Genomic DNA, 23,454 nt, shown 5'->3' with positions numbered 1-23,454 from the left:
GGCTTAAAATAAAATAAATTTATTCCTACTCATTATTGCTACTTATTCTTCTTATTTAAAAATGATCTTTGCTTAAAACCTTTTACTCTTTAGTCTGGTTTAAGCACTTAACTCTAAAATCCTCATGGAAACACAGCCTAAGAAAAATTTACCCTTTATTTTTCTAAATTTGTTCTTAAAAAAAAAACACACACACAGTAATATTGTTTTCTTTGTGAAAGTGGTCTCATATTTAAATTGCTGAAGGAAATGGTAATGATACGGTAATATTTAAGGTTCTACCTCATTTTTCATCTGATCATTAATACATTATTTTAGTAAAGTATTCACTGTGTGGGTGTTACCCTTCTTGCTATATTGTATAATTTTGCATTACTGGAAAATAAAATAGAACTGAAACACTCCTTGATCTTTCGCTTCTAAAATCATCAATACTTATCAGAAGAAAAAGATTTGTTTTTTTTTTTAAAGTTATTTATTTATTTATTTAAATTTTAAAATCTTTAATTCTTACATGCGTTCCCAAACATGACCCCCCCCTCCCACCTCCCTCCCCACAACATCTCTCTGGGTCATCCCCATGCACCAGCCCCAAGCATGCTGCACCCTACGTCAGACATGGACTGGCGATTCAATTCTTACATGATAGTATACATGTTAGAATTCCCATTCTCCCAAATCATCCCACCCTCTCCCTCTCCTTCTGAGTCCAAAAGTCCGTTATACACATCTGTGTCTTTTTTCCTGTCTTGCATACAGGGTCGTCATTGCCATCTTCCTAAATTCCATATATATGTGTTAGTATACTGTATTGGTGTTTTTCTTTCTGGCTTACTTCACTTTGTATAATTGGCTCCAGTTTCATCCATCTCATCAGAACTGATTCAAATGAATTCTTTTTAACGGCTGAGTAATACTCCATTGTGTATATGTACCACAGCTTTCTTATCCGTTCATCTGCTGATGGACATCTAGGTTGTTTCCATGTTCTGGCTATTATAAACAGTGCTGCGATGAACATTGGGGTACATGTGTCTCTTTCAGTTCTGGTTTCCTCGGTGTGTATGCCCAGCAGTGGGATTGCTGGGTCATAAGGTAGTTCTATTTGCAATTTTTTAAGGAATCGCCACACTGTTCTCCATAGTGGCTGTACTAGTTTGCATTCCCACCAACAGTGTAGGAGGGTTCCCTTTTCTCCACACCCTCTCCAGCATTTATTGCTTGCAGATTTTTGGATCGCAGCCATTCTGACTGGTGTGAAGTGATAACCTCATTGTGGTTTTGATTTGCATTTCTCTAATAATGAGTGATGTTGAGCATCTTTTCATGTGTTTGTTAGCCATTCATACGTCTTCTTTGGAGAAATGTCTATTTAGTTCTTTGGCCCATTTTTTGATTGGGTCGTTTATTTTTCTGGAGTTGAGCTGCATAAGTTGCTTGTATATTTTTGAGATTAGTTGTTTGTCAGTTGCTTCATTTGCTATTATTTTCTCCCATTCAGAAGGCTGTCTTTTCACCTTGCTTATATTTTCCTTTGTTGTGCAGAAGCTTTTAATTTTAATTAGATCCCAGAAGAAAAAGATTTGTTTGAAAGAGAGGAGGACTTTTTGGGAAATTAATGATAACTGATGGGCATCAGCACTAACAACTCGGTGAAAACTTGTGTACTGTTCATCGTGGAGTTGCATGTGTATATGAAAAAAATTGTTTTATATGTGCTGAGAAGACATACTTACTTTAAACATTGGTAGGGATGGTGTCTCTTCCACACCACCATATCCCATGTCAACCATAGTTCTTGACTCATAGCAGATCTTAATCTTGTAATTTATCACATACCTTATTCCACAAGTATCAAGTGCCTACAGTGTGTATTACCACTGTAGGTTCTTTGGAGAATATAAAGTGATATAAAATACGGTTCTCGACTTCAAAACATTTATAGCTGAGGAAAAGAATCACATTCTTATGAAATCTGTGTAGTGAAAGGTAGGTAGTATGTGATAAAAGATGCAAATGCTACATGATAGTAAGATTCACATAATTATTGAGATGTAAAATGAATAGTGACACAAGGATATATATTTGTTGCAGAAATGAATAAGATCATATTCAAATAGGATGATCAAGGAAGACTTTGTTTATAAATGCCGTGAAAGGGACTTCCTTGGTGGTCCAGTAGCTAAGACTCCGTGCTCCCGACACAGGGGTCCCAAGTTTGATCCCTGTCTGGGGGCTAGATCCCGTGTGCCACAACTAAGACTTGGTGCAGCCAAATAAATAAATAATTATTTTAATGCCATGGAAAAAAGTTAAATCCTTGAGAAGTATATTTGAGGACTTCCTGATGGTCCAGTGATTAAGACTCCACACTTCCAATGCAGGATACATGGATTCAGTCCCTGGTCAGGGAACTAAGATCCCACGTGCTGTATGGCTCAGCCCCTAAAAAGAGTATATTTGATTTAGATACATAAAAGACAGATGATACTCCAAGAAAGAAGAGAAATTAACATATAGTACAAGACTGCCTAGTACACATTGTATAAATACTTGTCATAAATCATAAATATTAAGTTTAAAACACTTCTTTGTTGTCTTCTTACCAAGTACTTTACATACAGTATATAAAGGCTTAGATTTTTGTTGAATACAAGAATGAATCCATGTAACAGTCCTCTAAGTCTGCTGCTATTGTTGTCCTGATTTTAGAAGATCTGAGACACAGAAATTATACAGTTTTCTCCAAATTACCCAGCTACTATATGTTAGAACCACTTAATATACCAAGTGTTAATCTCACTTATTTTCACAGTATCCCTTGAAGTAGATAGGTATATCCATCTCACTGTGAGGAAACCAAAGTTTTAGAGGGTACGTGACTTGCTTAAGATTAGAGCTGAAGCTAAAATTTGAACCCAGATCTATTTAATTCCAAAATCTGTGCTCTTAACCCTATACCACTCTGCTTCTTTCGTATTTAACCTTACCCCTAATTTATCCGTTTGTGCTTTATATCCCTAACACGGTAGGACTTTAATATCACTGAATGGTCAGGAATCCATATACAAGTGGATATGAACTGGTTAAATGAGAAATTATTATATTGACCATGTTCTTATTAATTCACTCATCAGGATCCCCTCCTACATGCCTAGTTCTGTTGTGTTATAGGCCCTGGAGATAAAATAGTTAGCAAAATATCATAATTCCATACCATTATGAAGTTTGCATTCTAGTATGAAAAGTTAGGCAATAAATGAGAATACAGTACTTCATGAGGCTGTAAGTGCCGTGGAAAAAAGAAAAAGTAAGGTCAGGGAAATAAAGAGTAGTAGTTAAAGTGCTAGGATATTGATATTTTATGGAAGATAATCAAGAAGAGCTTTTCTGATAAGGATATTTGAACAGATATCTAAAGGAATTGAGGAAGTATGTTGTTTATGTATTTGGGGAAGAACATTCTAAGCATCAAGTGCAATGAGAAGTTCAAAGATACTTGGCATGTTTAAGGATTAGTAAGACTGCTTCAGTTAGAATGAAGTGAAGGAGGAGGCAAGTGATAGGAAATAAACTTACAGAGGGATAGTACTTGGGGACAGAGGTCCATGTCCATGCAGGCTGTAACAAGGATTTAAACTTTTATTCTGAGCAATATGGGATTCCCGGTGGCTCAGCGGTAAAAAAAATCCGCCTGCCAGTGCAGGGACATGGGTTCCATCCCTGGGTGTGGAAGATCCCCTGGAGAAGGAAATGGCAACCTATTTCAGTATTCTCGCCTGGTGAATCTCCATGGACGGAGGAGCCTGGCTGGCTGAATAATCTGAGTAATATAGGAAGCTTTTAATCAGAGATTTGACATGCTGTGGTTTAGGATTTAAAAGGTGTCACTGGCTACTCTGTAAAAGTAGACTGTAGAGGGATAAGAGTAAAAGCAAAAAGATTATTCAGAGTTACTGGGGGAAAAACAAAACCAAAGACCCAGGTAATAAAGTAACCTTTTGTTTAAGAAATGCTTGGCTACTAAAATTAAAATAGAAATCTAGCAAGAAAAATGAAAGTTAACAAATGCTGAGCACACATGTGAGATTTATAGTGATGTATAATACACTCCGTGCTCTTACAAAGATTATGTTCATAATGGGAAAATTTTTTGTATGTTAATGGAGCTGATTAGGATAGCTTGCGGAATGGAATTTCCTCTTGCTTATAAAATACTTAGTTACTTTTATAATAAAGGTAAGAACTGATAGCAACAGTGATTTTACTTTGAGATCTCCAATTTACCCCTTTAAATGAAATACCTTAAATTATAGCCCAAACTTTATTCAACTTTAAAGTTTCTGTGGAGACCCAAAATTCAGCTTGTCATTATCCCCAAAGCTAATTCCTGTAGCTGTCACTGCAATTTAAAATGTCTTATTTCCCCCTAGAAATTACAAGTAAAATACCATACACCTGGAGGTCCAAGTGGAATTGATACGATTTTTCCAGGAAAAGAAAATGTCCTAGTAAGAATGTCTGTAGAAAGTGGATTCTTGAAACTTCCTTGGTGGTGCAGTGGTTAAGATGCCATGCTTCCAATGCAGGGGGTGTGGGTTCAGTCTCTGGTCGGAGAACTAAGGCTCAACATGCCACATGGTGCAGCCAAAAAATAAAAACAAAAAACTTAAAAGAAAGAAAGTGGATACTCAGTAAATACAAGTGAGAGGATTTAAAAAAAATATTACCAACAGTACTGACCCCATAGTTAGTCAACTGTCATTTCTAATTTAGCAGAACCTCTGTTAGCATATTGTTGGCATTTAAGACATAGATTTTCCTTTAATAATTTAAAACAGCTTAAACCTCTAAAGTTTTCTCCTTCTTGTCTTTTACATTTATTTATGTAAGGGTTGAACTTGGTTTTTGTAAAGCATTTTCTTGGCCCATTTTCAGATGTCTTAAGTTTAGTATAAGTTAGTTAAGTTAGTGACGTTGACCTTTTTAATTGACCCTTTTAACTGAAATATTTTGGAGGAGGACTAAATTTTTCAAATACATTGATTAAAGCTATAGGTAAAAATGTTAAGTTACAGAAAATGGATTAAATTTTTATGTCTGTAATTTGTGTGTAATCAGTGTTTCACAAAGCAAACTCCTATACCCAGAATCGATTGTTAGCTATTTCTTAACATAGCTCTTCCCACAGAAGAAACAACTTCCATTTATACTAGGCAACATAAGATAATAGGAAAAATATGAACTTCAGAATCTTGGCTCTGCTGTTCATTTGGTGAACGGCAAATACTCTCTTTAGCCTTAGATTTCCGTAAAATGGGGATATTAATGCCTTCCTTACAAGTTACTGCAAGGATAAAAATGAGAAAATATGTGAAGTTAAACACTCAGTATTAGCTTCTTTCTTGCCTTACTTGATTTGATTACTTCACACTCCTTACAGGTTATTGTTAGAGCCTTGGCCTTTAACTTTCGCAGTACATTAGAACCATCTGGAGATTTTTGAATGAAACACTGAAGATCCAGCCCCACCCCAAACTAGCTTACTTTGTCTTTGGGGGTGGAACCCAAGCATCTGGTGTTTTGTTTATTTTTAAGTTTCCTGGGTAATTCAGATGCACTGTAGGTGTTGAGAACTACTGGTCTAGAGCAAAGGACTTCACACATAACCTTTCAGTAAAGCTTTCCTGAAATATTTAGATCTAATTACTCTCAAAGTTAAATAAAACAGTGGGAAGAACCTATGGGATCATGTTAACCTATTTACTCTTCTGTGTGTAATATATTTAATTTTGTAGATAATGGAGGCTTGTTGCTTTAAGTGTATATTTATCTGTGTGTGTGTGCTCGCTCAGTCACGTCCAACTCTTTGCGACCCTATGGACCATAACCCACCAGGTTCCTTTACCCATGGGATTTTCTAGGCAAGAATACTGGAGTGGGTTGCCATTTCCTCCTCCATTGGATCGTCCCAACCTAGGGGTCAAATTTCTTTGGAAGGAATGATGCTAAAGCTGAAACTCCAGTACTTTGGCCACCTCATGCGAAGAGTTGACTCATTAGAAAAGACTCTGATGCTGGGAGGGATTGGGGACGACAGAGGATGTGATGGCTGGATGGCATCACTGACTCGATGGATGTGAGTCTGAGTGAACTCCGGGAGTTGGTGATGGACAGGGAGGCCTGGCATGCTGCGATTCATGGGGTCACAAAGAGTCAGACACGACTGAGCGACTGAACTGAATGGCTTAATTAATTGTATAATTAATTAATAATTAATGGACTTTCCTGATAGCTCAGTTGGTAAAGAATCAGCCTGCAATGCAGGAGACCTGGGTTTGATCCCTGGGTTGGGAAGATCCCCTGGAGAAGAGAAAGGCTACCCACTCCAGTATTCTGGCCTAGAGAATTCCATGGACAGTCCATGGGGTTGCAGAGTTCGACATGACTGAGTGACTTTGACTTTCACTTCACTATACAATTAATGTTGCGTTTATTTGATTGATAGTAATTTATACAATTATTCATGATCTTTAGTCATGTACAATTTTTTGAGTAGCAGAAATGATGTTATGGTAAGCATTCTGCAGTTTTAAATCTAATAACTCATCTTGGTTGAATATTGAGGCTAATGCCTAACTTTGGCACATCTTTAAAATGCTACTAAATGTTATAGAACCAAGACAGTTATACTTTTATTCATATCTTGCTTAATCCTACCCCATCAAGCTGTTGCCTACAGATAAAGATTTGCTCCTTTTCTATACTTCTTTCCCTAAACAGATTATTTATAGTTCCATTCTGTCATCTCTGCCCTTCTTTCTGTTACTTCTCACTTCTCATTTTAATACAGCAACATTTATGGAACATAAACTCTGAGTGCTTTCCATGGTATGGTTTTCAACTGAGTGAAATCTTTAAATCCCAACTCAAATGTCATTGCCTAAGAATTTTTCTCAATTGCTTGAACAGGGCCTTCTTACAGCTGTATTCACCTATCATTTTCTACTTCCTTAGTTTATAGCACTCATAACATTGTATCACAAGGAATGGTTTGAGTCTATATCCTATGCCAAATTTTGAGCTCCTTACATCTATAAACCACATCTTGTTCATTTCTGTGTCTCTGGAGAACTTTAGACAGTGCCCCAAGTAAGCAAGTGCTTATTTATTTAGTACAAGGTGGTGTGGTGGTTTCTAAGATAATGATTTCCGACTAGACTGACCTTCTCATACTGTACACTAACTTTAGAACCTAACTCATTATAAATAAGATAGGAATGCCACTATACAGTTTAACTAAATTAATATTCGGTCCTTAATCTGAATTCCTATAGTACTTTGTTTATGTGACTCAAATTATATTTTTACTGCTTAGTTCTTAGCTGTTTGTTCATGTCTAATCTCACTTGTTGGAAAGCAAGGATCATATCTTTATTCCTCTTTGTGTTTGGCATATTGGTTTTCATATAGCATTCGTTTATAGAATAAATAGACATTTTAATGTGTTTTAATTGTGCTAAGGTCTAAGGAATAACCGAGAAGCCATATCCTTTAGCTCAGCCATCCAGTGGTCTTTACTTGATGTCATTTGCTGAATTTCCCCTCCCAATTATCATGTCTTTTTTTTCCCCATAGCTCTTCCGACGTGTTGCAGCAGCTCTACCTGGAATGGAAAGCACACAGGACAGAAGCAGAGAAGACAGTATCCTTTTTGTTTCATAAGAAAATTTGTTGTTAACATAGGCCTTTAAAGCCCAACTTTGTTGACTTAGGAATATTATGCCATTGCCTTTTAGAGCTAAGAATTGATGGTTTGGGAGCAAAAAAGCTCTGAGTTTTTCTATAGTAAATGCAGTCTGGTTATCCAAGTGCACTCTTTGCAGCCTGCTGCTCACTACAGTTAATCAGTGACAGGGTGTTTGTTTGTTTTCCCTGCTTGGTTTTTAATGAGCAGGAAACTCTTAGCATCCCACCCTGCTGCTGCTTAATTTTGACTCCTCTTGACTCTGGGCTTTTTCACCACAGTATATATCTTACTTTCTTCCCCTGTGTTTTCTAACATTTGAGCTTTCTACTTGGAATAGGCAGGAGATAACTCAGTCTAGAGCTTTATCACTGCCTCTGCTTTCAGAAATGGGGACAGAACAAAGCACATATAAATTATTTATTTAAAAGAGTTTTTATATTTTCCTTATTTGTCACATATTTATCTTCTAGTGTTTTTCTATATGCAGACATTTTTATTAAAAGCCATGGAATTCATAGCACTTTATAGTCAGCTCTTCCCATTTCTAAATGTTATGTGTTTTCTAAGCCTTTATTAATAGTGTGATGTGTTCTACCGAGTTGAAGCCCAGTTGTTTGTTAAATTCTGTCCCTATTGTTGGAACTCTCGTAGGCTGTTTTCAGATTTTTGTTACAGATAATTCCTTAAGGAACATCATCTTTGTATGGTTTCTTATTCCTGTAGAATAATTACCTTAGGATAGATTCTGATGAATAGGAATTAACCTTGTTCGGAAACTTGCGGCATATAGGAGATAAAAGCACATTTATTTCATATGAGTACTTCATGTGGTGGACTAGCTATATAGGAAATAATGGATGAGTAGGCTCTGAAGCCAAATAGGAATGGGAGAATCGTTGGTGTCCAGGAGAATTGGAATTGTACTTCTCTGTTTATGGTTCCTTAACTTTTGTTTCAGTGATTGACATAAAACTGGAAAAGCCTCAGGAGCAGCCAGTCAGCGAAGGAGGCTGTTCCTGCTAATCCCCCATGGCATCTTCAACTTTGCTCCAGAAGCTCACTGCTTTGGCCCCCTTACTCTTTCATTGACTGCAGTGTGAATATTGGCTTGAACCTTTTCCCTTCAGTAATAACGTATTGCAATTCATCATTGCTGCCTGTATCGTGGAGATGATCTATTAGCTTCACAAGCACAAAAAAGTCAGTGTCTTCATTATTTATATTTTACAAAAAGCCAAATGATTCCAGCATATTCCAGTGATAACTTTAAAAATTAGATACATTTTCTTAACATTGTTTTTCATTTTTAATGTTACGAGAATGTACTTCAAAATGATGGAACTCTCAACAGTATGTGGCTTGGTTACAGAATAGTTATTCATAGGAGTACTTGCCTATGCCGACTTACTTGATCTCTCCCTGCTGTACTCACTTTTCCTTTACCCCATCTCCTAGTCCTACCCACCCTCCCTCAACTAACAAGAGGAGGCAAAGCCAGACCAAGTCAGACCAAGCCCACTGGATTTACCTTGTATTTTAGCGATACCACTTGCTCTAGGCCTTCAGCCAAGATATCCAAAATTATTCTTGAGCACTGATATAAATTACTTAGACCTTAATTGAGGTCAAAGCTCAGCTATCATGGAAGGCAGTGCTGGAATAAGGAAAGGGTTTCTGATGTGTCTTCAGAATGAGTCCCAATGACCAATACTTATAAGTAAATGAACATAAAATATATTTCTGACCAAAACAAATGATCCTTGCACATGTTAGACTCTGGGAGAGAAAAGTAAAAGTGCTTCAGAACAAGTTTTAAATATTTAATTCTTCTAAGAGCTAATTCTCCCAAGATTTTAAAATTGTCAAAATAGAGTTCTGATTGAAAAAGAAGACTTTTTTAAGCAATAGATTTCTCTTGAGTTTATTTCTTCCTTTGTTTCTTTTTTTAAAAATGCTATGCAGGCAAGTCACTGTAGAAATCAAATTCCTTTAAGAAGAACCAGTGTAAGAATTTAAATTTGGCATCTTGATCAAAACTACTGTAACAAGTGGAAACAATGATATCTAAAGCGTACCAACTGTAGACTCTTCAGCAGAATAGCAAATGCTTTGCCCAGGACATTTGAGATCAAATTAAAGATGGAAAGTTTTCTTATAAGCCCTTAGAGGCAGATCTGAACAAGCATACATAGAAGAGGGAAAAGAGAGAATGAAAATAAAACTTAACATTATGCAGATTTATGCCTTATTTTTCAGCATTTTTTTTTATGTTGGTTCTCTCAACCTGGTTTTGCTTTTTATTAGATCTGTATAGTTTGGTTAATTAGTGATTCAGTTTTATATTTAAGCTATAATTAATCTTTTTTCTTTGATATTTATTTCTTTGCCTTTTTAACTATTAATTTTTAGATATTTTATTCAGTCTTTAGAGCTTCATCACAATGGCAATATGTATTTCCCTTAAAACACTGCAAACAAATATACTAGGAGTGCACCATTTTAATCTTTACTAGTTATTGTGAGATTGCTGTGTAAGTTAATAAACATATTTGTAAATACATTGTTTGCAGGAAGTAAATTTCTGAGTTATAGCTCAGGAAAAGCCTGCTGAATTTATGTTGTAAGCATTACTTAACACAGTATAAGGATGAAAAGACAGCAAAAATATCTTCATACTTCCTCATCCCCTCATTGCAACAAAGCCCTTAACTGGGAGAACCTTATTCCCCTCTCTTTCCTCTTCCTCCTCCACTTCCCACTTACTATATCACCTTATAATATTCAGAGAGCACTTGGATTATGGGTCTGAATAGAGAAATGCTTTCAGATAATCATTAGCCCACATACCCCAGTAACTTGTACTCAAAGATGGGATGGAGTTGTAAAGTGCTTTTATAATACAATATTATTGTTAAAGGCAAGGGTTGACTCTTTTGTTTTATCTTGACATGGCATGTCCTGAAATAAATATCAATTCAATATGGCAGATGGGTCGGTCATATTCTTTATTTGGAAGAAGTTGTGATTTCTGATATGGGGATGATTGTCTTCCTACACTGTAGCATTTGATGTATCTTTAAGGCAGTAACCAGTTATGCTGCTTTTAATATTGGTCTTTTTATTTGGCTTGGGGATCTTCAACAGAAGCAGTGAAGTGTGTTCATAGTGCAGATTTTCTGTTTAATAAAGTTTTGCTGCCAAAAAAATGTATAAATAAACACAAAAGAAAACAATTATTGACTTGGTTTCCCATTCCTGCCAAAGTAATGAATTACCATGTGCTACTTACTTCCTCCCAAGAACTATAAAGGGAATATGGAATCCAGATAAGTAACAACAAAACTGAGAAACCTCAGGGGAATCAGAAGACTCTCTTCAGCAGTTGAGAGTGAGGGAAAGTGGCTGCAACTTGAAAGATAGGGTCACTGGTGGAGGCAATAATAAGATGTTTCAAGGAAAGCAGTTTAAGTTTTGCTTATGCCATCTCACTCTTAACTCCACTTTTGCTTTGAGACAGGAGTGACTAACTACCCTTCCACCAAATCCAGCCTGCAACCTGTTTTTAAATTAAATTTTGTTAGACCTCAGCCATACTCGCCTACAAAGACTGGGTTGAGTAGTTGTAACCGACTTTATGGCCCCCAAAGCCAAAAATATTTATTATCTTTTACAGAAAAAGGGGCTGATCCCTGCCTTAGGGCAAACCACAACTAGCCCCATTACTATAGAAATGGAGGCCCCAACCTAGATTACAGGTGGCAGATATCCGCAGGGGTGAAGTCAGGGCAGAATAGAATCTGTGAGAGGGAGTTCCTTGGTGATCTAGTGGTGAAGATTCTGGGCATTCCCTGCTATGGCCCAGGTTAATCCCTGATCAGGAAACTGAGAATCCCTCAAGCTGTGCAGCATGGCAAAAAAAAAAAAATCCTTGAGTAGTGAGAATGAAACTAGGTGGGAAATAACTTATCTACCTTAGGCCTTTCACTCACTCTTTATCCTTTGAAAACATCAGTTACTGGTCTGTAATCTAGGGAGACTGCCTCCTGCAAGAGGTGCTTCTTCCTAGACTGGGTTTAAAGGTTTGGTTTGGTGGGATGAAACTGAATGGAAACAATTATATGTGGTCTTGTGGTTCCTAGAAAGCTGTGCCAAGGTTTGTCCCTTCCCTGCCTTAATACTTGACATTCTGGTCTTTGGCTCTTGCCCAGTGTACCTTCCCAGAGTTATAGCCCAAACCCTAGGAGAATTCGGACTCATAAGCTAGAGTAGTTGGATATCTGAAAACTGCCTCAAAAGAAAAAGTGAATACCATTTGAAGCAGAAATACTTGAAAAGACAACCAATAATTTAAATATGGTATGATAAATATTAAATAAGATAATGTTAATATGTGGAGTAATAGTGAAAAATAACCAAAAATACAACTATTAAATGAAAAATATAATAGCTGAAATAATAAATACAGGTAAGTAGTAGACTGGATTGCATTGATTGAATTAGCAAATTAAATTGAGGAGCTGTTTCATTAGCAAAGAAATAGAAAAGTAAAGATTAGGAATAGAATAATATACATAGCAACATTCAGAAATTCCAGTAAGATAAAAACAAAGAAGAATTATAAAGTACTGAAAAAGAATTTTGAAGATAATATTTGTATAGGCATCTGTGTATCTTCTGAAAGCAGTTTCTGAAATGGTATATCTGCCTCTAGTATTCATATTCATACATTTCATTATCCTTTTCCCTAAAATATAGTCTGCACCTGGTGACGTGCATCTAAGGAATAGAATACAGCAAGGGTTGCATCATCGCTTTGAAGGTTAGATTATAAATAATTGTGGCATTTGTCTTGTCCACACAATCTGACTCCTCATTTGCTTCTATGCAGCAATCTGCCACATTTGAGCTGCCTGTGGAGAGGCCCTGCAATGAGTTGAAGGCAGCCTCCAGTCAATGAGGAACTGAGGTTCTTAATTAGGCAGCCTGAAATGAACTGAACAAAAAGTAAGCTACAGATTGAGAAAATATTTGTAGATTGCACGCTTGATAAAGGACCAGTATTCAAAATACATGAAGAATTCTCATAAGTTGATAGGGAAAAAACCATGAAAAATGTTTGACATCATTAGTCATTTGAGAAATGCAAATTAAAACCACAATGAAATATATACATATCAGAAAGGCTAGAATTAAAAAGATTGGTCATACTAGGTGTAGGTGAAGATGAGCAACTGGAATTCTCGTACTTAGATATCTGAGATTTTGGAAAAACAGTTTGGAAATTTCTTTAAAAGTTAAATAAGTATTTATGTAAAGTTTCCATTCCACACCTAAGTACTTACCCACAAGAAATGAAAGCTTGTTTCTACGCAAAGACTTGAACACAAATGTTCATAGCAGTTTTGCTTGTATTAGGCAAGAACTAGAAATAACCCAAATGTCCATCAAAAAGTGGCTATGTAAACAAATTATGGCACATACTATGGAATCATATACAATAAAGCAGAAGGAACTATTGATACCCGCAACATAAATGAATCTCTGAAACTTATCCTCAGTGAGAAAAAAGTATTGAAAAAGAAAAATATGTTTTCATTTATATAAAATTCTAGTAAATGCAAACTATTCTAAACAACAATCTGTTTCTCCCTTTCCTCAGTCCCTAGTAACCTCTATTCTGCTGTGTATTTGCCTATTCTGGGTACCATATATAAGTGGAATCACAAGTCCTTTTGTGTCCCCCTTCCTCCACTAGGCATGATGTTTTCAGTGTTCATTCATGTTGTAACGTGTATCAGATTTGCTTCCTTTATGTGGCTAATATTCCACTGTATGTATGTACAATATTTTGTTTATTCATTCATCCACTACTGATGGACACTTGTGTTGTTTCTATCTTTTGGCTATTTTAAATAATGCTGCTGTGAACATTAGTGTACCAGTCTCTTGAGTCTCTATTTTCATTTCTTTTTAGTATTTAGAAATGGAATTGCTGGATCATATGATAATTCTATATTTAACTTTTTGAAGAAATGCTAAACTGTTTTTCACAACATCAACACAATTTTATATTCTCAAGCAGTGCATGAGGGTTCCAATTTCTCCACATCCTCAATACTTTATGTTCTGACTTTTTAAATAATAGCCATCCTAATAGGCATGCATTGGTATCTTTCTCATTGTGGTTTTGATTTACCTTTCTTTAATGACTAACGATGTTGAACATCTTGCTTACTTGCCATTTGTATACATTCTACGTTCCTTGCAGGCTGTTCTACTGAGATTTTGGAGGTATGTCTATTGAAGTCCTTTAACCATTTTCAAATTGGGTGGTTTATTAATATTTTTTGTTGCTATTGAGTTAATTCTTCATATAGTCTAGATATTAATTTGATATATGGATTTACAAGTATTTCCTCCCATTCTATGGGTGTTCTTTTCATTCTCAAATAGTGTCCTTGATGCACTAGTTTTAAAATTTTAATCAAGTCCAATTATCTTTTCCTTTTTTGCTTATGTTTTTGGTGTCATATCAGAAAAATCCTTGCCAAATCCAATATCATGAAGATTATTTCTTACGTTTTGTTCTAACAGTTTTATAGTTTTGCTCTTAAAGCTTAGATCTTTGATCAATATGAGTTACTTTTGTAAATGACATAACATAAGGGTCCAACTTCATTCTTTTTAGCATATAAATACTGTTTGCATAGCAACATTTATTGAAGACTGTCCTTTCCTCATTGAATGGTCTTCATACTCTTGTTGAAAAGTGGCCATATGTGTGAGGGTTTATTTCTGTGTTTTCTGTTGTGTGTCTGTCCTTATGCATTACCACACTGTTTTCATTACTGTAGCTTCGTGGTATACGTGGAAGCCTCGAAGTGTGAGTCTTGCTTCTTTGTTCTCATCACTTTGGGTAGTTTGTCATCTTAAGTTTTACAGTCCATGAACACAGGATGTCTTTTCTATATTAGTCTGTTCAGACTGCTGTAACGAAATACCACAGACTGGGCAGTTTATAAACAACAGAAAATTTACTGCTTACGGTTCTGGAGACTGAGAAGTCCAAAATTAAAGCACCAGTGTGATCACCTGGCGAGGTGCTAGTTCATTGCCATAACCTTTTTTTCAGTGAACTCACAGGGTGAAAGGTGTGAGGGATCTCTCTGGAATCCCTTTTATAAGTAGTCCTGTTCGTGAAGGTTCCACCCTCATGACTTAAGCATGTGCCAAAGCCCTATTTACTAATACCATCATCTTTTGGAGGATTTAAGGTATAAAATTTTGGAGGGACACAAACTTTCAGACCATAGCTTTCTTCCCCTGGCCACCCAAAGTCCATATCCTTCTCACATGAAAAATACATTCATTCCATCCCAGTAACCCCCAAATCTACCTGTTCAAGTACTGACTCTAAAGCCTAAATCTGTGAAATTGTTAGTCACTCAGTCGTTTCTGACTCTTTGCAACCCCATGGACCGTAGCCTGCCAGGTTCCTCTGTCCATGGAATTCTCCAGGGAAGAATACTGTAGTGGGTACCCACTCCTTTCTCCAGGGGATCTTCCTGATCCAGGGATTGAACCCAGGTCTCCTGTATTGCAGGCAGATTCTTTACCGTCTAGGCCACCAGTCTCATCCAAATTAGAAATGGGTGTTGACCTAAAACAGATAAACTGCGAGTTACTTCTCCAGGTGGGGGAAGAAAAGGCTTTATTCAGAATCAGCAGAGAATTGCAGTTTGGGATCTGCAACTGTGGCAAGTCCCTGCGTGGCAAGGGAAGGAGAATGGTTTATTAGTGAGGAAAAGAAGGACTGTGAGAAAGTTCATGGCTTTTCATTGGCTAATTCCTTGCCAGGAAAGACTATCATTGCAGAGTCTGAGAGCTCCCTCTTCTGGTCTCCTGACTCTGACGCTTCTGTTGATTAATTTTTTTACATGGGTGAGATTCAGTGTTGATTGAACTTATGAACCCATTAAGTCAAACAAGTTATGTGCTTCCAGAATACAATGGTGGGACAGGCATAGGATAGACATTCCTACTTCAAAAAGGAGAAATAAAGGAATTCCTTTGTGGTCCAGTGGTTAGGACTTCATGCTTTCACTGCCGAGGGCCCCAGGTCAATTCCTGGTCAGGAAACAGATCCCACAAGCCACGTGGCATGGCTAAACAAAAGAAGAAAGGGGTAACAAGTCCTAAGCAAGTCCAAAACCCTAAGGTACACTGGGGCAGGGACCTGCACTTTGGACCTACTGGAGTGGCCACACCCCAGCTCTTGTGGGTTGGAATCTTGTGCTTGTGGCTCTGGAAGTGGAATCTCACACTCAAAACTGGCTCTACCAGTTTGGGGGTTTGAGAGCAGTCCCACCCCCACAACTCTTCTGGGCTTTGCCATCATAGGAGCTCTCTGCTGTACCCTAAAGTGGTTCTCTGATGGGGTTGCACACCAGAGGCCCAGAAGGGTCCATTCTTTGGAATCTGGGTGGACAAAGCTGGCTACACCTCTGAAAGAGCTGCCACCATGGCCTGCACTACACCAAGGGCAGCTGCGGGGCTAGATGCCAGAATTAGGGGATCAGATCCTGCAATGTGAAAGGGTACCAGGCAGCAGAAGCCTCTCCTTTGGAATTAATCTGTCCTTATATGCCCTTTCAGTTTGGGACAGTGATGGCAATGCCTTTGGGGTCATTCTTCTATCGCCTTGGACAATAGGTCCTGTCTTTAGATGACCAACCAATCTCCCCATTGTCTAGAATAGCTCCTAGCTTCTGTTGAAATGGTAGCTCCATATAAATCTTACCAAATCCTGCCACACCCTTTGTATTCTCTCTTAAATGAACTCTCTTATTCAATATGAATAGGCTGAGAATTTTTCAAATTTCGAGTTCCTGTTTCCCCTTTGATTAAGAATTTCACCTTTTTATTATTTTCATTTTCATTTCACTTCAGTGCACCACGTGGCATCAGCTCTCTTAGTTCCACTCACAGGGATCAAATCTGCACTCCCTGCAGTGGAAACACAGAATCTTAACCCCTGGACTGCCAGGGAAGTCCTAAGAATTCCACCTTTTAAATCATTTCTCTCTCCTCATATGTTAAAAATGAAACAACAAACCCCAAATGGAGTCACTTGAGCTAAGCCACAAGTCAACAGGACTTAACCTAACCTAATTGCAGTTTCAGCTTCTTGGAATGTGACCTTTAACCACTTGACCTGGAATTACCTGGTCAGCGCTAGAGAGATAACCCACCCAATAGATCCCATTTGTCCCCTCTAGGAAGATCAATCTGTTCTTTACTAGAAACATTTTTTTCCAACCCCCTGTTGCCTATAAAAAGCCTTCTGTTTTGTAGAGGTCCTCAGAGTCCCTCTCTATCCACTAGATGGGTTACTATTAATGGATCATTGAATAAAGCCAATTAGAGCTTCAAATTTACTCAGCTGAATTTTGTTTTTTAAACATTTGCTGGCAGCAGTTGAACTGAAGGCTACTTCTGATGGCTTTGGGGATGATGAGAAACACAGGCAAACCCATGAACCCTTTTGAGTTCTCTGTCTTTCTCACCATTTTCAAAGATGGTGGGCAAGTTCCTCTTGTTTCTGAGCTCTGCTCTCTTTGCATGGAGCTCCCAATCTAATTGGCTTTCCACCATTCCCTATTTTGAGTGGAAAACCCCATCATTTGGTTCTATCCCCAGATTCCACATCAGGAACTATTGGTGGTTACTGACCACAGTTCAACTGGGTCTGACTTAAAAACCAGACTGGGTCCATTGTGTTTTGTGTAGGTAAAGGCTATTGCTAACAGAAATCTTGGGAGCAGCTATAAAATTGTTGGGCATGGGTTGAGCATTTAAAAGCTGATAGAGCACTTGTCACCAATGCAGAGACTCCTTTGTTAGGATAAGCTGGTCGCAGAACAGGTTACATTGACAACAGGTCACCTCCTAACCTTAAGAAAATTTCCATGCAAAAATACACTGTAAAACATCACACAATTCCCAACTCAGCTGCACATCCTTTTTTTTAAAATTAATTTTTATTGACATATAACTGATTTACAATGTTGTGTTTCTGCTATACAGCACAGTGTATCAGTTATACATATATTCACTCTTTTGCATTTTTATTTTTTAATGTGTTTTTAAAAATATTTATTTTTTAAAGTTTATTTTGGCTGCACTGGGTCTTGGTTGCAACACACAGGACCTTCAATCTTCATTGCAGCATGCATGATCTTTTAGTTGCAGTATTCAAGCTCTTACTTGCAGCAAGTGGGATCTAGTTCCCTGACCAGGGTTCAAACCCCCACCCCTTGCACTGGGAGCATGGAGTGCTAGCCACTGGACCACCAGGAGGTCCCTATCCACTCTTTTTTTTAGATTCTATTCCCATAGAGGTAGGGCTTCCCATAGAGGTAATTGCAGAGTACTTTAGTAGATTTCCCTGTGCTATACGGTAGGTTCTTACTAATCATGTTTTATATATAGTAGTGTATGTATGTCAGTCCCAATCTCTCAGTTTAAATGTATTTTTGACTGCGCTGGATCTTTACTGCTGCACGCAGACTTTCGCTAGTTGCTGTGAGCAGGGGCTACTCTCCAGCTGCGGTGCATAGGCTTCTCATTTTCTCTTGTTGCAGAGCACAGGCTCTAGGGTGCAAGGGCTTCGGTAGTTGCGGCACTTGGGCTCAGTAGTTGCAGCTCTCAGGTTCTAGAGTGAAGGCTCAGTAATTGCAGCTCAGCTCTCGGGTTCTAGTTCTAGCCCTACTCATGAGGCCTCTAGTAGTTGCTGCTCTGACCTCTATAGAGTGAGGGGTCAGCCCCGAGGCATGTGGAATCTTCCCAGACCAGGAATCAAACCCATATTTGCCACTTTATAATAAGAATTGCCAATTTTCTCCTGTTTCCAGTAGCACATTCTTTATTTCCATCTGAGACTTCATTACAATGGTTTTTTCCATCTGTATTTCTACCAATATTCTGGTCGCTACCACTTAAGTATTCTTGAAAAAGAGAGGCTTGCTTTAAGCTCTCCTTCTGAGCCCTGCGAGTCCATTCTTATACCATATAGGCTTTTTTTCAGCACATACTTCCAAACTCTTCCAACCTCTGCTTATACCCACTTCCAAAGCTCTTTTCTGTATTTCTAGGTATTTGTTATAGCAGCACTTCCACACCTTGGTATTATTTTTTCTCTCTTAGTTCATTTAGGCCACTATAAAAAGATACTACAGATTGGGTACCTTATAAACAGCAGGAATTGATTGTTCACAGTTCTGGAGACTAAAAATCTGACAAGATCAGTGTGCCAGCATAGTTGGTTGGATTAGGGCCCTCTTTTGTGTCACTGACTTCTTGTAGTATCCTCACAGGGCAGAAGGGGCCAGAGATCTCTCTGGAGCATCTTTTATAAAGGTACTAATGCCATTGATATAAGGGTTCTGCCCTCATGATTAAAGCACTTCCCACAACCCCATCTACTAATACCATAACCTTTAGAGTATAAGGAATTTTTTTTAATTAAAAAAATTTATATATTTTTAAATTGACTTATAGTTGATTTACAATGTTGTTTTAGTTTCTGGTGGGATTTTAATATATGAATTTTGGGGTATAGAAACATTCAGACCATAGAACTTTGCATTTGTTTATGTCTTAATTCTTTTCAGCAGAGTTCTACTTTTCAGCATAGAAGTCTTTCACCTCCTGGGTTAGGTTTACTCCTAAATATTTCATTCTTCTTTTGGTTAATTAAAAGTGTTTTTTGCTTTATTGCATCTATGTTGCTGTACACAGGCTTTCCAGTTGCAGCCAGGGAGAGTTACTCTTCACTGTGGCACATAGGCATCTCAGTGTGGTGACTTCTCTAACTGCAGAGCATGGGCCTTAGGGTGTGTGGGCCTCAGTAGTTACAGCACATGGGCTCTAGAGTGCGGGCTTACTCAGTAGGCTTAGTTGCCCTGTGGCATGTGCAGTCTTCCTGAACCAGGGATCGAACCCATGTCCCCTGCATTGGCAGGGGGATTTTTAACCACTGGGCTGCCAGGGAAGTCCAGTGTTGTGTTCTTTTTGATACTAATGTAAGTGGAATTTTTCCCCTTACTTCTCTTTTCAGATGGTTTAGTACTAGTGAATAAAATGCAACTGATTTTTGTGTTGACTTTGTATCTTGAAACTTTGCAAAATTGGTTTATTAACAATATTTTGTGGAATATATAGCATTTTCTACATTTAAGATCGTGTCATCTGTGAACAAGATGATTTTACTCTCTTTCCAATTTGGATGCCTTTTATTTCTTTTTCTTGCCTAATTGCTCTGGCTAAAACTTCCAGTAGAAGTGACAAAAGTAGGCATGCTCTCATTTCTGATCTTAGAGGAAAGCCTTTCAGTCTTTCACCACCAAATATAATATTTGCTGTGGGTAGTATATGTAGTATTTATCATGTTGAGGAAGTCGTATTCCTAGTTTCTTGGGTGTTTTTATCATGAAAATGTATTGAATTTTATGCTTTTTTCAGCATCAGTTGAGATGATCATGGGTTTTCTCCCTTTGTTTTATTAATAATGCTATTGCTGCTTAGTTGCTCAGTCATGTCTCTTTGAGACCCCATTGACTGTAGCCCTGCTCGCTCCTCTGTCCATGGGATTTTTCAGGCAAGAATACTGGAGTGGGTTGCCATTTCCTTCTCCACAGGATCTTCCCAACCCAGGGATCAAACCTGCATCTCCTGTGTTTCCTGCATTGCAGGCAGATTCTTTACCCACTGAGCCACTGGGGAAGCCCTAATTTTATTAATGTAGTGTACTAAATCGGAGAAGGCAATGGCACCCCACTCTAGTACTGTTGCCTGGAAAATCCCATGGACGGAGGAGCCTGGTAGGCTGCAGTCCATGGGGTTGCTGAGGGTTGGACACGACTGAGCGACTTCACTTTCACTTTTCACTTTCATGCATTGGAGAAGGAAATGGCAACCCACTCCAGTGTTCTTGCCTGGAGAATCCCAGGGACGGGGGAGCCTGGTGGGCTGCCACCTATGGGGTTGCACAGAGTCGGACACAACTGAAGCATCTTAGCAGTAGCAGAGTATTAAATGGCTGAACTTTCATATGTTGAAAGTTCCTGGCACTACAGGAATAAATCCCACTTGATCGTTGTGTACATTCCTTTTAATACACTGCTGAATTCAGTTTGTTAGTAATTTTCTGAGGATTTTTACATGAATATTCGTAAGGAATATTGGTCTGAAGGTTTCTTGTACTGTCTTTGTCAGGCTTTGATATCATGTAATACCGCCCTCATGGAATGTTAGGAAGTGTTTCTTCATTTTATGAGGAAGAGTTTAAGAAGTGCTAGTGTTAATTCTTCTTTAAATATTTGGTAGCATTCATCACCGAAGTCATCTAGTCCTGGACTTCTCTTTATTGGGAGGTTTTTGATTACTGATTCAATCTCCTTACTATAGATCTATTCAGATTTCTTATTTCTTTATGACTCAATTTGGGTAGGTTGTGTGGAATTTTTCCATTTCCTCTTTGTCATCCAGTTGGTTGGCATACATACTGTTCATATTATTCTCTTTTAGTCCTTTTTATTTCTCTATAACCAGTAGTGATGTCTCCACTATTATTTTCTGATTTTAGTCTTCTCTCTTTTTTTCCCCCTTAGCTAAAGCTTATCAATTTTGTTGATCTTTTCAGAGAACTAACTTTTGGTTTCACTGAATTTCTCTATTTCTTTTATCTCTGCTTTAATTTTTATTATTTTCTTCCTTCTCCCAGTTTTGGGTTTAGTTTGCTCTTTTTCTGATTCCTTAAGGTGTCTAGTTAGGTTACTGAGGTCTTCCTTTTTTAATGTATGCAATTATAGGTGTAAATCTCTCTCATATAACTGCTATCATCTTCCTGATGTATTGGCTCTTTATGAAATGCCCCTCTCTTATTTCTGATCATTTTAGTCTTATGGTCTGTTTTGTCTAATACTACAATAGCTACTCCAACTTTCTGCTACCTACTCTTTGCATGGTATATCTTTTTTTTTCAGCCTTGCTGCGCAGCTCAGGGATCTCAGTTCCCTGACCAGGGACTGAACTCAGGCCCCAGCAGTGAGAGCACTGAGTCCTCACCACTGGACCACCAGGGAATTCCCTGGTGTATCTTTTTCTGTCCTTTCACCTTCAACCTATTTGTGTATTTTAAAGTGTATCTTTTATACACAGTTACATAGTTGTGTCTTGCTTGTTTATTCTGATAATCTCTGCCTCTTAATTTATGCTTTTTGTCCACTTAAAATTAATGTAATTATAGTATGTTTGAATATGAGTCTGCTGTGTTGGTGTTTGTTTTCTTCGCTGCATCTACTCTTTAAACTCCTCTATTGGCTTTTTTAACTTAACCTCTTCATGTTATATTTTCATTGGTTGTTCTAGGGATTCCAGTGTGCATCTTTGATTTATCAGCATATACTAAGGTTGATATTACACTACTTCAATAAGGAAGGGGAAACTTGTCATAGTGTAACTGTTTTCCCACTCCCACCCCCATTCCCCAATTCCTCTCTGATTTTTTTGATTCACTCATGATTTTGTGTATACTTTTGGATAATTAATTCTTATTGACTAGTATTTCATTCTGTGAATGGAATATACCAATGAATCCACCTATTCTAGAATTTGAGTTTTCTTCCAGTGTTTCTATGACACATTTGTACCTACTGTTTTTAGGTGAATACATGAATACATTTGTTTGAGAGTACCTGGGAGTAGAATCGATGGGTTAAGAGATATGCATATGTTTGGCTTACCTGATCAGTTTCCAAAGCAGCGGTACCAGTTTATACTTATATGAGATTCCCAGGGGTGTTCCACATCAGTATTTAATGTTGTCTTTTTCACCTTTAGTCATTTAGTGGGGTATGTAGTGATATCACATTTTAATTTGAAACTGTAAAAAACCACTGTGGTGACCAGATAAAACAATATGTGGGCCAGATGTGATCCTGAGGTCAGCCACCTTCAGATCAAACTGCGTTGTCTGTGAGAATGAATGTTTGTCTTAATGTGTGTGTGAATAATGTAATAACTGTCTAGTGAACAACTGGAAGATGAAGTCATGCTGTAGTCATTAATGGAGAGATTTTGAAGTAAGGGAAGCCCTAGTGGCTCAGATGGTAAAGAATCTGCTGCACCTGGAACATCCATTTGCATCTTTCTAGCCCTGTCTGTGGGAGGTTCTCAATAACCCGGCCCACCTACTACCCCTTCTCATCACTCAACTTGCTGTGACATCAGACCATTGCCTAAATTTCTCAGTACTCTCGAATCTAAAATGTTTTTAGGCCTTTGCATGCCGTTTCTTCTGTTGTTTTTCCTTTTTCTGTTTGCAAACTCCCACTCACCTTTCAAGGCTCACACTAAATTTTCACTTCCTATCCCAAAGCTTTTGCCAGTCTCCTTGGCACAGTTGGACACCTCTTCCTCAGAGTTTCCACTGTACCATGTTCCTGTCTTACTTCATGGAATCATTGCTATTTGTTTATATATCCCTCTTAAGTTCAGGTCTGGAAACATAACTGAGTTGGACACCTGATATTTTTGCCTCTCAGCTCTCACTTATTCATCTACTTCTGGAAACAGTGCCCTAAATTTCCTTTGGGACACTACCCCAGACCTGCTCTAAGCTCTGTTGTTTTAGACCATCTTTT

General features: G+C 37.9%; 1 protein-coding gene across 2 annotated transcripts in view; it reads left to right on the top strand.

Annotated features, from left to right (window-relative positions):
- Positions 1-10,983, top strand: part of RAB6A (RAB6A, member RAS oncogene family) — an 83,473-nt gene extending 72,490 nt beyond the window's left edge. For both annotated transcript variants that reach the window (XM_042232748.1, XM_060400007.1), the window contains exons 8-9: positions 7,639-7,705; positions 8,709-10,983. In XM_042232748.1, coding sequence (XP_042088682.1) covers positions 7,639-7,705; positions 8,709-8,773 — 132 coding nt within the window. In that variant the 3' untranslated portion in view covers positions 8,774-10,983. The remainder of the gene's footprint in view (positions 1-7,638; positions 7,706-8,708) is intronic.
- The last annotated feature ends 12,471 nt before the right edge of the window (positions 10,984-23,454 follow it).

This window comes from Ovis aries, chromosome 15 (genome assembly GCF_016772045.2).
Source record: "Ovis aries strain OAR_USU_Benz2616 breed Rambouillet chromosome 15, ARS-UI_Ramb_v3.0, whole genome shotgun sequence".
NCBI classification, from domain to species: Eukaryota; Metazoa; Chordata; class Mammalia; order Artiodactyla; family Bovidae; genus Ovis; species Ovis aries.
Note: the sequence above shows the minus strand (reverse complement) of the source record. Positions and strands in the feature narration are given on the sequence as shown.